Source organism: Cygnus atratus, chromosome 10 (assembly GCF_013377495.2).
Source record: "Cygnus atratus isolate AKBS03 ecotype Queensland, Australia chromosome 10, CAtr_DNAZoo_HiC_assembly, whole genome shotgun sequence".
NCBI classification, from domain to species: Eukaryota; Metazoa; Chordata; class Aves; order Anseriformes; family Anatidae; genus Cygnus; species Cygnus atratus.
Window position 1 is genome coordinate 19769499 of NC_066371.1, and position 16109 is coordinate 19785607.

General features: G+C 40.0%; 1 protein-coding gene across 2 annotated transcripts in view; it reads right to left on the reverse strand.

Moving 5' to 3' along the window:
• The window catches only part of PHF2 (PHD finger protein 2), a 96304-nt gene that overhangs the window by 22367 nt on the left and 57828 nt on the right, over positions 1-16109 (reverse strand). For both annotated transcript variants that reach the window (XM_035558246.2, XM_050712738.1), the window contains exons 4-11: positions 11712-11872; positions 8908-9049; positions 5974-6160; positions 5274-5436; positions 4107-4194; positions 3384-3490; positions 2088-2179; positions 729-818 (exon numbers count right to left, since the gene is read on the reverse strand). In XM_035558246.2, coding sequence (XP_035414139.1) covers positions 729-818; positions 2088-2179; positions 3384-3490; positions 4107-4194; positions 5274-5436; positions 5974-6160; positions 8908-9049; positions 11712-11872 — 1030 coding nt within the window. The remainder of the gene's footprint in view (positions 1-728; positions 819-2087; positions 2180-3383; positions 3491-4106; positions 4195-5273; positions 5437-5973; positions 6161-8907; positions 9050-11711; positions 11873-16109) is intronic.

Genomic DNA, 16109 nt, shown 5'->3' on the forward strand with positions numbered 1-16109 from the left:
TGAGGTCTTTGGATATAGTTAGAATGCAACACCTTCTTCTCAAAGCACTAATGAACTAGCTGCTATCACCTTGCACTGTCACACACCTCCATTGAGTGGAACATGATACCAGACTTACTGGACAACAGCTCAATACAACCTCTGTGGGTTGTTGGTTTTGTTTGTTTGTGCGTTTTTTGTTTCTGGTTTGTTTTTTAATATAATGATTATGTTTAATATAATAACTCTGCCTAGAAACCAGCCAAGAGCAAGGCCTCCTACTAGGCCAATGTCCAGAACGATAGATAGCTCCTAGCTCAGACAACATCACAGGTAAGACCAACGAACATAAGAAAAAGGACACCGTATATTGAGCATGATTAGGAGATGGCAACAACATTTTCTGAGCTCTACTGTATTCGTGGGTAGGAAGCAGCTAATGTGAAAGGAAAAATAAGGATGGAGACGGGACTGTGGCCTGTCCTGCTAGCATGACGTGGAGAAGGAAGGACGTAGGGCAGGCAGGCAGAGCATGAAGTCAAGAAGACAGCAAACAGGAGCCCAAAACATGTGGCCAGTCAGCCACAGACAAGAGTCCTGAAAAGTAACCCTACTGCTTAAACCTCTCATGAATTATTTTAACAAACAAGACAGGGATAAAAAGATTCATTTATTTCAAGTCCTCTGTTTTAAAGTCTAGCTTATTAAAAAATGAACAGTGTAGTTAACAGGACGAAAAGAGCACAAACCTCACTTAATCGTATTTCTTTGGCAAGGTCCTTGATAAGCTGTGCTGGTTTGAAGTTTTCTGGTAGTTCATCTTCATGCTCTGCTAAAGCCTAAACCAGAACAAAGCCAGACTGCTGTTTCTGTGCATGTTTTTTTTGCAAAAATATAATAAAACTCATTAAGTGACACATCAATGTTTTTTCCAAACTACTCAAATCAATATTGGCTACATCAGTAATACAGAAAAAAAATACATTTTATTTTCCCTTCTAGGTGTTATTGCTGTTCCTTCAGGACAACTACTTACAAAGTCAGCATCTTTTTCAGATATTATTGCATGTTCACAACTGTAACATCAGTTTCCTTACTCCCTTACATGACATTCTGTGAGAAACTCATTTTCTACATCTACAAGGAAAGATTGTCTCAGGATGTTGTCTTCAGTGGACCCGACAGGCACATACCTTGTCAGCAGAGTGGTCTGGGAGCTCCCTGGCAGGACTGAGGTCTTCATTCACATGCCACGTTACAATATTCAAAGTTCAAATTTACCTAACTGCCAACACTGTCTGACTTCCTTTCACTCACTACTTCTCATTTGCATGGCAAGTGGGAAAATAAAGAGGGTGACATGAAGAAAAGGGATTCTGCATCAGACAGTCCTACTACAGGCAATCAGGAACAATTCTGAATTCAGACTGTCTTTTTGCAGCAGGAAGCAGCCAAGACCCTGACTACGTTTAAATCTGAGACAGCCACCTAAGTGATCTAAACTGTGTATGCAACATTGTTTACTCAGCTGCTCACCCCTTCTCAAATTGTTCCCATTTTATGATTGAATGGCCTGCCTCTTGTAGCTAATTCCCCCAAATTTTTGGAGCAATGCATACAAGAATAACGCGGCTGAAATGACTGCAGTGGGAAATCCAGGCTGCAAATCCCTTTAAGCCATCTCTCTGGGCATATATGTATTTCCTGGCTTAACTGATGTGTTGATTTGCAGGAACTGAGCACCTTGTGCACACAAAAATGCAGGCGTTGTTCTAGGCCTTGCTCACATACACAGCCTCTACTTAATTGATTTGGTACATGAAAATGCTCAGAGCCATGGAAAACATTCATTCAGTATCCTGTTGACCATAAGCAGAACTGATATTTTTAAAACTCTGATGGTACCTTTCTTATTCCCTGCTGACTCCTCATGTAGCATTATGAAACCCCAGCTGTCACTCTCCTTCCCTGCTCTCCTGGTCCCTTCTCTTTGGGATTCTAGAGTGAGGTGTTTTGCTACGATGATACTGTCTGTTCTAGCATTTGTTCTTTGTTCCCATGACTGACAAACCTGAGGAACACAATATTAAGATAGGGTCTTCTCCTACCTGTTTTTTAGTCCATGACCTGAAAGCACCATTGAGAATTTTTGCTCCTTGGAGTAAATGAGCAGGTGGTTGTTGCCCAGCTTTGTGCAAACCTAAACAGAGAAAAAGCAGTGCCATTCAAATGCTGAGAGCTGAAGTGGTTCTACATGAATTCTCTAATCTGAAAAAGTTTAAACTGTGAAAGTTAACTTAAAAGTTGGTCACCGCAAACAAATCGCTATTATAACTTGATGGTAATAAGGAGTATATTTACAGTGTCATAAATCCAACTCTGCCTTTCTATACTGTAGTTCCTGTAAATTATGTTTACACTGGCAGTCATCTTGGTTCCTTTCTTGGTCACATATTCAAGCTAGCTTCCGTGTTCATACATCCTAGGCTGTGGGCTTACAAAGCTGACATGAGAGGTTGTTTCATTCTGTCTGAAAAAGCAAGTACCAGTATGTGGAAACAAAGCTATCCTGGGCAGAGCATTTCACTTCTCCTTCATGAGTACAAGCTTGTCTAAACTTTTCAGCTTGTTAGAATTTTTATTTAGTGTCTGTCACAAGGGGGCCCCCTTCCAAGCAACACTCTGAGGGACCCCACACCTTACTTACTAGTTAGATAAATTGTTGTAAGTGTATCTGGTTGGTGTCTCTAGACACATTCCATAATAAGAAATAGAGGCAAGGAGAAAAGTGAGCCCAAACTTGTAGAGAACATAACATGCATGGACATTTGGATCAACTCTGAAGGAATATGATTTGATTTAGAAGATTTTGAATGTCACAGAAAACTTTGCTTTAATTCGGAGTGCTCCTGCTGCCCTGCTGGCCCCATCACTGATGTTCCCGTGGACCCATGTATACATATGACCTGCCAATGTACTTCCACCAGAATCATCAGAATTATGAGAAAAGGTGGCACTATTCCATGTGCCTTGGGCTGACAAAGAAAGCAGCTCGTTACGTTAAGACAGGGAATGAATCCGTAACTTACACTACCCAGCCTAGGTAGTTGGTTACAACATTATTTGCCTCTGAAGCAACTTAAATATTTTTAACAAAGAAGATGAAACCTTTACTTGAGTATAGGTAAGAGGGATGGCTAAGGTCCTTCCTAGAGCAAGGTGGCAGGCTGATTAAGGTGATAGCGGGACCAGACCTGCACATTCAGCTGACATGTTAGAAGTAGTTTTTAAATACTAGCAAGACTGATTTTGGCAACCTGCGGCTCATCAGCAGAAAATAAGAGTAACTATTTTCAGGCCCCCAAATCTAAGCAATTAAGGCAGGCAAAGAAAAGCAGTTTTACCTTTGAATGTCTCTAATAGATGCTTTCCCATATACCAACATGCAGTTTCGAAGTTTGGAAACTGAGTTAGACTGACAATTTTCAATCGTCTTTCTACTTCATATGCCCTGCAATACAAAGCAAACTGAACTTAAAAGCATAGCAGGTCACAAGTATGTTGCACAGTGTCAAGCACTGCTCATAAATGCCTGAGGTTCACTTCGCAGCACACATGGAAGGATATTTCTTTGTGCTGCCACCAAGTACTCTGGCATCAGACCAAAAGCAAAACATAAAAATAACGCTAGTAAGAAACTGTGATATAGATGTAAGATATTTTTATTGCATTATTTGTCCAACATCAGTAGAGACTACTTCTATTGTTTTACACTGAGCAAAGAGCCCATCTGAGCAGGTGAATACGTATCCAGAAGGCAAATGGCATGTTCTAAGGCAAAAATCCTGACGGTTTTTAACAATTCTTCCTTCAGAATCTGGCCACTTCAGTCCAAACACCTCACGTATTCTTCCATGCACTATGTAACAGGTGTAAAGATGGCTTGGAATAACCCAGCAAAGGAGAAACTGGTCAAGGGGACAAATATGGGTATGCTTTCCAAAATTCTCCCAAAGAAGCTACATCAATAACATCACTGCAAACGCAGGATAATTATTATGAGAGAGAATGACCGATTTATTAAAACCTGACCCTCTACCTAAATTAAGATTTTAAAAACAGATTACCTCATCTGCATTTCAACACTTAGACTATGTAGAAAATGTCCTGCAAAGGCCAGGCAGTCTACAGGTGTTAGAGTTGCATAAATCCAACCTAGAAGAGAAAGAAAAGATCCTTGAGAATAAATACTGGGCCCATAGTAACAAACAATGTATTCACTACATGAACTTCATACTTAGCTCTACAACTTACTTCCTACATACCAACACAGCTCTTCAGTCCAAGTCAGCACTAGAACCACCTGTGCTTTGAACAAAGTTGCATTTGGGCCCTTGTTCAATTTGCACTAGTAAGGCCTAGTCCAGGAACTTGCTAAGCACCTTTCACTCACAGTCCCAGGACTACCTTCAACTGTGGCTATTTCAAATAGACAGACAGTGAAGGGAATATATTGCCACAAGTGCCCTTACTTTTTTATTGCTGTTAAAAGCAGCAGCAATTACATAATAGTAGCTGTTTTCACATCACTGACAATTCCTGACACTGACTTTATTGCAGTGTCAGAAACAGGTGTTTTCCAAACACTTACTTTCACACAAAAATCTACTTAAATTAGTCAATCTCCATACATTGTTCGATGTTTATTCCACCATCTGCTTCACACATGGTCATGAGAGAAACAAATATTCTTTATTAATATCATCCTAGGAGCTGAGAAAAACAAAATTCACCACTCAACCTACAATGAAAGCCTGAGTCTATGAAGTAGCCTATAAAAATCTGTGACACCCTGGTCTTCAGCCTCTTGTGAAACCATAAACACACATTCACACCATGCAGGCACCTTGGTGTCAAAGGGCATCAACAACCAAGAAGTGAAGCAAGCAATGCAACATGAGCTCTCCATTAGATACTGTGGCACAAAACATCAATGTCATGCTTGGACATACAGAAAGGACTTGGGAGTTACTTCAACCCAGGTAGACTAAAAGTGGAACACTGTATGTACTAGTTATATTTTTTAAGGCTGTTAAAATATTGAGAGAAAACAGTAAAAGTTTAGGGGTTGTTGTTGTTGTTTTGTAAGCACATAAAATTAGACTTCTACTGAGAGTTAGACTTCATACTTTGTCAGAGAAAGGTGGTCAAATCACATTCCTCTAGCACTTTGGACATGCTGTTTGGGCAGCTGTAAAACAAACAGTAAACCCCACCTGTTATCACCTGCTCACCTGAAGGAATGAAGAGTGTCTGTCCTTGTTTAACTGTGCATTTGTAACATTTATCTACCTGGTCTGCAAAAAACATTTCACTGTGGTTTGCTGCTGATTGCCAGCGTTCATAGAGAGAAATATTTGCAGAGGCTGGTTTGATGAGATAAAATATTTTTTCTCCCTGAATTAGAAAACACACAATTAGCAACAAGCAGCCAAATCAATCAAAGCTGCACTGACATGGATACAAGCACACACAAATATTTAAATAAATATATAGCATTACATATTTTAACACTATTTAAGTAAAATTTACTAGTCGACTTTGTAAAGAAGGGCTGAAATAATTAAATCACTAGCTGACTACATTTGCTCAGATTTGTGGGGCAGATGGTACAAAAAGTTTATAGTGTCAGGTTCCTTTACCCTGCAAAAGCAGGATGTAATATCTTCCAGGTCTTAGGAGGTGTACTTGCAGAAGGCACTAAACAAATATTCACATCCTAATAGAGTGAGAATACACCAACAACTTCCACATGACAAGTAAACCCTGGCACTACTGAGAGTGTACCCACTGACAGCAGTTAAGGCTTTGCATATTTCTTATGTGTATAAGTGGACCATTGGGGAAAAAATGAGATCAAGAGAATTTTAGGATGGTCTTCACATATAAAATGTAGTTCGTTACTAAATACACTGCAAAAAGATGAACCCTCACCTTCAGCACATGATACCATGCAGAAGCTCCTCCCGAATCTATGTGGAAATCTGTGTAGCTGTCCTTCACACAGATCAGGCAGTACTTGGTAACTTTTGGTTTAGCCAGAAGAGCATCATCAGGCCAATAGTTTTCCACCCAGGACAACTTCTTAACTATATCTGGAGGTTCTACAAAACTGGACATCCTTTATAGAGAAAATTAAAAACAAGCATGCATCTTTTAAGAAAAAATAATAATAATAATGCAAGAATCCCAATACAACCAAAAGTGGACTCTGACTCTATTACTTCAATGGCAATATGAAGCAACAGCTTACATATCAGTGGAACTGTTTTTTATTCAGAAAATTTGTGAAAACTGTTTACAGATATAAATCTAAGGCTTTTTAAGTATGATGATGCAGCAATGACCCTTCAAATTCTTTCAGTAGCAATATTTATGATGAACTGTTTATATTTTCCAGTTCTTGCCTCTTGCTATGTAGGCTCAGTTACCAATTGTGCTATATCCCAGCCACTTTTCCAGCCCCCTTCAGAGAAGTGAAAGGTGTGCACTCTTACGTAAGTGGTCTAGTAAATCTTAACAACTTTCAGGTTAAACTTAATAGTAATAATATTTACAGCATTGATACTTCAGACTTGTGAACTAAATAAGTCTTGATCTGCTGCTGAAAATCAGTTATCTTTTTATTTAGATTGATTAAATTACATGAAAAACTCTGAAGAAGAAAAAATATAATTTGGGTTGATAATGTTAATATACTTAAAGTATGATATATAATTAATTTATATATTGTCTTATTTACAGTAAACATACCATTTAAATACATTATATAAATTATATAAGCATACTGTATATTATTAATCACAGCCAAAATGATGTGGTGGTGTAAGAAGCAAGTATTATAAGTCTTTCATCCCCAAATGTGTTAAATTTTATATTTAAATAGTGAAAATTTGGCCTACTATTTGTAGGAGTTTGAAGTTCACTGTTGGACACTCTAAAATATCACTTCCGTAAGAGTATCTGCACTTTAAACTAAAATTAAAAGCTCCCATGTGTCATTTATGCTCACTGTCAAATACTGATAACAATAGCCCCATTTAAAATGGCAGCGAAAGACGGAGCAGTGCATTCAATTAAAACGTCACTGTCTATGCTAAGAGATAAAATATTTGCTAGTTAATGTCTAAATTAGCAGCATATGAGTGACAGCCCCAGTAGTCCTTCAGAATAAAAGACCTCCCATTATTCTCTGATAATGGCAGAAAGCTAAAAAATTCCTACTGAAAATACTGGTAATCTTAGAAGCCTGTTATTACTACAGATGCCTTCTGCAGGAATGGGTGTGCACTACTAAAACACTAACTACAGGGCTTGAGGTTAAAATGGCTTAAAAATAAATGAACTTGTAATTATTCATCAGCTTACTTTTTAAAGGCTATATTAAGTCTACTGTCCTCAGCTAAAATAGAATGGTCCCCAAAGCCACCATTCTTATTTGTTGTTGTTGTTGACACTCATCATTTTCTGTGTTGTGTTTATACAAAAAGGAACCTTTTCCTCCATTAACACTTCCTGTTAGAAGCATTAGATACCCAGAAGGACTACAAGAACTGTAAAAATAATTTACACGGTTGCATAAACTTCAATATATTATAGATGCATCTACCTATTTATAGAATAAAATCACAGCTATATAAAGCACAAAGCAATAACTTGAACTCTTAGGCATTTACATCAACTGATTATCCTATATGTAAAGCATGTAATTTAAAGCATGAGAAGAATAGTAGTTTTCCTGTCATTAAGGATTGATGATATTCACATAGCCAGTATCATGACATATATCTCACTGAAACACTAAAGCACCTCAGCCTCAAATGCAGAGCTCATCTGGTACTGTTACACACACACACACACACACCAACTTTCTGTTGAGACGTCAGCATCACTCTAGTTCTGAACTGCTGTCATCCAGATTACAGGTTAACTTGCAAAAGCACTGAGACTGAAACTTTAACACACAGTATAGGACTACAAAATCATAATCATTTCAAACTTACTCTCATTCGAGGACATCCAGTGACATGTTATTCCATACCTAGAGCCACATCTCATCTATTTACTTTAAACAGAAGATTTCAGTAAGCAATATACAATGCACTCGTGCCAGTGCTGTATGAATAGGGTGTCACAACACATTTTAAAAAAGAATGTTCCAAGGAGATCAACACGTTAAGAGATTGCCTTAATCTGGAAGAAGAGCTGTCACTGATTTACATCCATCAAGAGTCTCATCTCTCATAATATAATAACTTATACTATATATATATATATATATATATATATATATATATATAAAAGACCCCTTTTGTCCATATTCTCCCACAAATCCATGTTGTCCTTCTTTCTTTGGGTCTTACCAGTACATGTCAAGCCCCATCTAAGATCATAATAGGAACATACAACATTATCGCTCACCACCAGGACAAGTCAGAGAATTCTCTCCTGGAACAACTAGTTATGTCTTAGTTATAACTCTCTAGTATACAGTTGAACTGAATTAACTATACCTGTACTACTGGAGTTAAAACAAAAATGAAAAGATGTAAAAATGTTCCATTCTGATACGTGAATGGCATGTGAATGGTGATGATATGCATGTCTGAATTACCATGAAAAATTCTGGCCCAACTAATCCACAACACACCATACTCTTCATACAGCTACAGCACTTTCATTTCCGTGCTTTCCCTAAAATGGCTACATATGGACAAAGCCATACTTGTCAGCATCACAAGAAACCAGGATCCCAAGGCTAGAGCAGTACTTGTTAAGGAGAGAACCACTAGAGAAGGCGGAGGCTGTTCAGAATGCAGCAGTCAGACCCCAGGGCACCGCGTAGTGCTGCAGGCTGGACCAGCTCACCTTGTGTCCGAGAACTCCAGGTTAGTCACATTGAGGACCCTTTTCCTGTTTGTACTGTAGTAGTAATCCACAAATTCCTTCAGCTTCATCTTGCAGTCTTTCTGTTTGGTGACATCGGTGACATCAACACTTCTCTCTGGTCCTAAAAATTAATTCAATGAAAAAGGGAGATTGATTGGTGGCCTGACTTGTCCCATTTTGTATGCTTGGGTGTGAGTTAGCATTTCCAGAAACATCTCAAACTTTTTATTTGTTGATTTTCTTAGCCTTTGTAATTTATTTGGTTTACATACATAAACTGCATATGTATAAAATGGTACTTTTTTATTCATGCCCCATGATAAAATTATTTCCATAGTTTTTATTTTTAAAGGATTAATATTATTTTTCATTACAGACATTATTTGCTTGGTGAAAATTATATGCAAATACCTGAATATCTATGGAGTAAGCCCTACCCACTACACTGTAAATTTCTTGTGATTGAGTGCAATACTGTACAGGATATCTTGTCAAGCAGATCTTTCAGGATGGTTTTCCTCATGCTCTATTAAAGATTTTATTTATGATTTTTTTAAAGAAATATTTCAGGTGTACCATGAAAATTTTGACTTTTTTATCACATTAGGAGAGAAAAAAAATATTTTTCCTCCTACAAAACACCAGCACAGTAATGACATATTTGGCAATCTCATTTGTGGTGTTCCGTCCTCCACTACTTGCTTTGGATTCTTTCTAGAAGACATTCCAGGTCCAATGTAATAAATTAAAAACAGTGAAATAAATTCCTGCTTGCAAAATCTCACTGAAGCCAACCAATCCCATGGAGGTTACACCAGCATTGTATTTGTTCTGTTCACTTTAAAAATCTGGTGCCAGCTTTGGATTAAATAGCCTGTGTTCTTCCCTTCAGCTTTTCACTAACAATTATTTTTTTTTTTTTTGGGGGGGGGGGGGGGGTGGGGGTGGGAAGAGGTGGATTATTTCAGCTAGACGCTGAGAGAAAGCCAGCAGATGCATGAGGAGCACCTAGGTCAAACGAGAAAATCTGCTAAGTGTAGCAGATGGGCAAGGAAAATATGTTTCCTGTAGAAGCAATGCGATAGAAATGACAATAAAATCAGGGGTCTTGAATTCTCCTTTATTCATAGTTATCTCACTGCACACAGTCGCTGCAAGAGGAACAAAGGCAGTCAAGAACAACAGTGGCTGTTGACAGCATCCACCAGTTTGGGGAATAGGTCAATGGCCTGGTAAGTACCACACAGAAGGAGGAGTGGTTAGCAGGTTATAAAAGGAGATGAAGGGAGCCCTGAAACACAGACGTACATTAGAGCTGGAGTCACAGCTCCAAAAGCACGGCAGTTTACCAGAACACTGGAAGGAACAAGAATCTTAGAATTTTAGGTTGGATATTAGGAAAAACTTCTTTACCGAAAGGGTTGTTAGGCATTGGAATGGGCTGCCCAGGGAAGTGGTTGAGTCGCCATCCCTGGAGGTCTTTAAAAGACATTTAGATGTTGAGCTTAGCGATATGGTTTAGTGGAGGACTTGTTAGTGTTAGGTCAGAGGTTGGACTAGGTGATCTTGGAGGTCTCTTCCAACCTAGACGATTCTGTGATTCTGTAATCTCATTGGAACTGACACAGAAGAGAGACAGAGTGAGAGAGAAGAAGAGACAAGATCACACATGCTAAAGGAAAAAGGATGTGGAGATGAGACAAGTGACTTCAGAGCAGTTTCATGGCTCCTGGCCAAGGTATGTTTTCCAAGGGTGGATGATGTGATGACTTGCAAGATGCAGTACAACACCCTGCCCAGGTTAGAGACTGGAGGATGCCAGCACGAATCCAAATGACCGGCAGCAATGACAAAAGCTCTGTCTGTGAACTGACACCAGTGTTGAAATGGACTGCCTCTGCAGAGTGGGAGTCTCAGACTAGTAATTCCTTCAATAGAAAGTGAGATGGCAGCAATCAATTAAGACTTGGCCCAAAGGAACAATTTATTGATACTACAATGACTATTTTAATACAGTGCTATTGAGTACAATGTGGTCTGGCTCAGGTTCACCGTAAGATACACAAGTTGGTACAAGAAACAAGTGTGGATTAATTGCTAATTACAGGCTACCACTACATAATAAAACTTGAAGTTTGCATAGCTCAAGGTCTGATGTCAGTATTTTACAATAACATAATATCCTTCCTCCTTTGGCCATAAAACACACATATATACCCCCTATCCCCAAAACCTCATTTTCATTGCTGTCTGTAAAATCACAAGAGAAAATACTACTGATTCTGAGCTAGCAGGTAGCAAGCAATGCCAGTGCATGCTACCTTTCAGTCCCTCGCCTCTCACAGTCACAGCCCACTAGGACCATGCTGGCTCCTGGAGAAAAAATTACCCTGGGATTATTTTGACTCATACCAAAAGCCAAACTTCTTCTCTGCCACACCTGGGGGATGGAGGAATATATGCAGGGTGTGCAACACCCTCTTTCTGCCTCTTCCAGGCTTCCTCTATAGTGTATGTTGATCAGCCTATATACGGGTTACATGGCCGTGAAGTTTTGAGCTGCCTCCATCTTTCCAAAGCCTTCCATCTTTCCAAAGCCTTGGACATACACTCCAAAAGACTCTGGTTATTTAACCTGCAGTTGACTGCCACCCTGCCCTACTGCTGGTCTGCACCAAAAGGCAGACCAGCGATATTCCAGGCAAGAGAGCCGTTTTCACAGCCCTGGGACCAGTTTTAAAGAAGCAAATGAACTCTAGCAGCTATTGCTGCCCCATACGCACCAACGTAGTTTTCAACATCGCTGACGTAGAAGGTGGGTGCTGGCACAGACAAACCCAGACCATCCTTCTTTGGAACCAGGATGGGCTCTGTGAAACCATTTTCTTCCAAATACTCTGTTGTTAGTTGGCTGCCTGGCACTTTCACTACTATATCTTCAGCACTAGAAAAGTAAACACAGGTAAGGTTCAATGGTAAGGTGCTTCCAGGCAGAGCTTGGCATCTTCTGCATTTCACTACTGAAAGGAAAAAGTTATAAGCAAACAAGAATAAACTGACATCATCAGATAATAGTCACTTCTCCCTAATGCCTACATTGCATATTTTGTTCAGTTGAGTGTCTCAGCTGTTTTTGAGACCTAGAATGTGCTTGAACCTCAATTCTGTTTGTTTAAAAAAAAAAAAAAAAGAAAACCCAAACTTCCTGAAGCAGTGGATTCTAGGCACCCAATTCTTAGCTTGTTTACAAATGCCAGCTATGCTATGATTTTTCTATATTGCTGTGGGTAGCTCTATTGAAGTAAGCAGTATATGAATGTGAACTCTAGTATGACTTGTATGCCTTTTGTTTAACATCCAATTTCCCACATAAATAAGTGGTATATTTGTTGAAAGCCAACCAAAAGTATTCTCTAAATAGCAATTTGCAGATAGGCAAGAACGCACAATGCCAGCAACTATAGACAAAAAAAAAACTATCGGTCATGAAATGTACAAGTTCATATTTGTGATTTTTTTTTTTTTAAAAGAAAACATTTATTTTGAGAACCCTCAAACAAACAAATTCCTATTACTTGGAATACGCACTCTATATGCAAAGCACCTCTGAGAACCAGGCAAAGTCCTGTCTTTGGAAGAGACTACACTAGATACAATAAACCCCGAGGTCTTGGAAAATTTACTCAACAGAGCTAAAAATCAATAGTCTTTCAGATGGCATTAGTCTACATGGTGTTTTAGGCTGTCACTGAGACCTGCCCCGAACAGGTGCTAAACAATGTTTTAGCAGCATCCTGTACTCTTCTGGAGTAGGTTGAAGTGACTACACATGATGGAAAGCCATGGAATCGGAGGCTCAGATCTCTTTGTGCCTAGAGAGCTAATTTCATTCCTATGAACCATGCTGATGATCACAACTAACTGAAAAACCTCAGTTATATGCAAAGGAGATGCATGAGACAAAAGCCATAACACAGCATATTGCAAAGCATGTAAGGCATACTAAAACCATCTGCAACCAACACACTTGACTCTAATACACCAACTACTGGAAACTTCTGAAATAACAGCTTACAGTGAGAGACTATTTTCCTAACTATAGGAATCTGTCAAGTTACCAGTGATTAATGCCAAAGAAATTAGTGTTAAATATTTCAATTTAAAGAAGGTACAGTTTAAAATGCTACATAATCTCAAATAAATTGTCCAGGAAATACTTTGCAAATCATTTTTAAGTAGTCAAATAAATTGTTCAGGAAATACTCTGCAAATTATTTTCAAGTAGCTGAGAGGGCTTCAAAGTGACTAATAAAAGGGCACGTTTATCAAATGATCAGTTATTCAAACCGACAACTGTAAAAAGAATTTCAAGGCCAATTTCTAGATCTTTTCAAGAGCAAAATGTTTTGAATTCAAAGTGAAAAATGAGTGTACTCTAACCGATCGTCAGGCCTAAAAGCGCTCCAGCAGATGTTGCTTGTTGTTCGTCTCTCTTTGAACCAGCCTGGGTAACCAAGCAACTCTTTGGTCTTTGTGAAGATATTTCAGGCCTTTCCTGTAGCGTGGGGACAGCCAGCTCCGTCACGGGCAGGCTGGGGACAGTGGAAATAACAAAACTTTGCGTATTTATGCCCAAGAGCACTACTTCCCAGAACCTTGAAGGCCAATACGTGACTGCCCTCTTCTGCATCAGTTCTGAATTACAGCTCACGTTTTCAGAGTTACCAAAAACGGGCGGAAAAACAGGCGGGATAGGCGATGGCACTGAAGGTCATGGCCAGGCGTTACATGTGCTGCATCCCTGCAGGCACGAAGCGAGCCAGGCCCCAGTCGCGGCCCTGCCCAGACCGCCATGCGATCAGCCGGGCCTGCAAGACACCAGGCACATGCTGTAGGCCTTGGATGCCACCATCACAGTGGCTGGCGCAGGCATGGACACAGCCCCCAGTATTGTGAAACCTCGCTCCACAGGGATGGCCTAGGCCAAGTACCGAACACAAGACTGCCTTGCGCATGCCCTGTGTTGGGCGCATAAGTGCTTGAGCAGGGGTTTGTAATTACCTGGCTTCGTGAAGCACATCAGGCATGTGGGGCAAGGCAGGGGAAGCGAGAAGCGTATTAAATGCATTCCTTCACAGGCACTCATGTGGCAGGGCTTCCCAGGGAGAATAAGAATGCAAACTTGCCGGATGCAAGCAGGGGTAAGATGTAGAAAACAGCTCATTTCTGGATCATCCCAGCCACAGTGGGCAATCAGGAGGCAAGGTTAGTCACTGGGTCTGGGAGAGCCTGGCTCACACCGCAAGCAACATGCAGCCCCAGCACTGCTGCAAGGACAGCGGTAGCACGGTGGGGACCCACGCAGCCCGCCCATGCCAGCACTTAGCGCCATGCTCCTGCTGCTGTGCCACAGTGTGGGCACCCCTGAGCAGCACGGCCTAAGGCAAGCAAGAAATGGAGTGAAAACCGCCAGAGAGGTGGCCAGGTGGGCAGCAGCATGAAACACCAAGCATTAGGGAATATACCGCTGATCCAGTGTTCATGGCACTGATCCTGCTGCCTCACAGGTACGTTCTGAGGCTTGGCAGGGATTACAGCGTTCTGTATTTATGCAAACAGCGTACCAGGCAGCAGTAACATATGAAGGATGGAGGCTGGAGGTTTTAAAGAGCAAGATGTAAGCTATGGGAAGAACCTCAGAGGAAGGCAGCATTTGGGGAAATTAGGTCCTTGCATGTGCTCTTACAGCTTGACACTTCTTTGCTGCCCACAGAGTGCTTATTAGCTCACGGAGGGTTTCCTGCTTTAGAGAACTGGGATACCTCTTGACAAAGTAGATACTAATTAACTGAAGCTAAGCTTCTCTTTAAATTCCAGGTAATCTTGTGAGCTGATAATGAAGAGGAAGAAAGCATTTGGGAAACAAAGAGCACAGACTAGAACTACACGTAATGACAGGAGTGTGAATCAAATTCGTCCATCTTATGGAAAGCTCTAGAGCATATTCATAGATTTCAGTTACCTCCTGGGTATAAAATAGCATCTGACAGGTTGTTACAGGTACGTCTAGTGTATCTGGCACTAATATAACTTTGAATAAGCACAGGAAACAAAGGTACCATGCAAGCCAAAGAAATGGATGGTGAGAGAGAGTCAGCAGCAGCAGCAATAACAAATAGGAAGCTGCAAGTCATCCACATAGGTTGGGTGACTTCCTCTGTTGTCCCGATGCAGCATAGTCTTTCAGTTTATTCTCAGTTTGAGCAAATGGTATTGATATACCATTAAACCTTTGCAGTTACATCTCACATACTCATTCGAGTCTGGTTTGCTTCTGTATGTGCCACAGAAGTGTCTAGTAATGATCGTGCCAAAATGGAGTCTGACACCTACACTGAAGTACCCGAACAATTAATTTAGTTATTATTATTACTACTGTTACTATTCTAATGCTATTTCGGTATTAAAAAAAAATCAGGAGCTGAATGACATGAATTCAGTTTTTTGCTTGTTTGCTTTCTTCACTATTCCTTTTGATCTGAGTCTCACCAAGGGACTAACTGGTTATAATTGACTGTTGTGTTCTGTGAATCAGCCATGATGTTTCTGTCTTTAAACGAAGACCCCCCGTTTTCATTTCATCAGATTCTGACTGCTGAGCATTGGGTTTTGTTCTGTGAACATCTGCAGATTTCATTCATTTTCTTTAGAAGAGATAATTTCTCAACAGGACTTTGTTTTACTAATGCCAGAAGTGTCAATGCCAGAGGCCTGAATCTTGCAGGGACTCGCTTTGACTACAGACTGTACTTGCTCAGTAACTTTAATTTGGCAAGAGATATTTCCTTATGTGTGCATGGAAGTGGGAAACAAACAAACCAAAAAAAAATGGAGGTCCATATTTTTAAATAATTTGGGAATGACTCATAGATACTGAATATGTGAGCACAGATCTTCCAAGAATATGCAAACCTCTCAGACACCCAGGCATAGCACATACACTCAGTCAAATTCCTGTTTCTTTAAATTAGAGAAGATATCCTATACAGTTTTGTATAACTTTCAGCAAGGTGCTGAAAGCATTAACTGAGAACACATCTCCCTGGAGTGACTGAGGAAACGAAGACATTCACTAAAAACTAGATGAATTGCCATCTCCTCTGAAAGGAATGTCAGTCTTG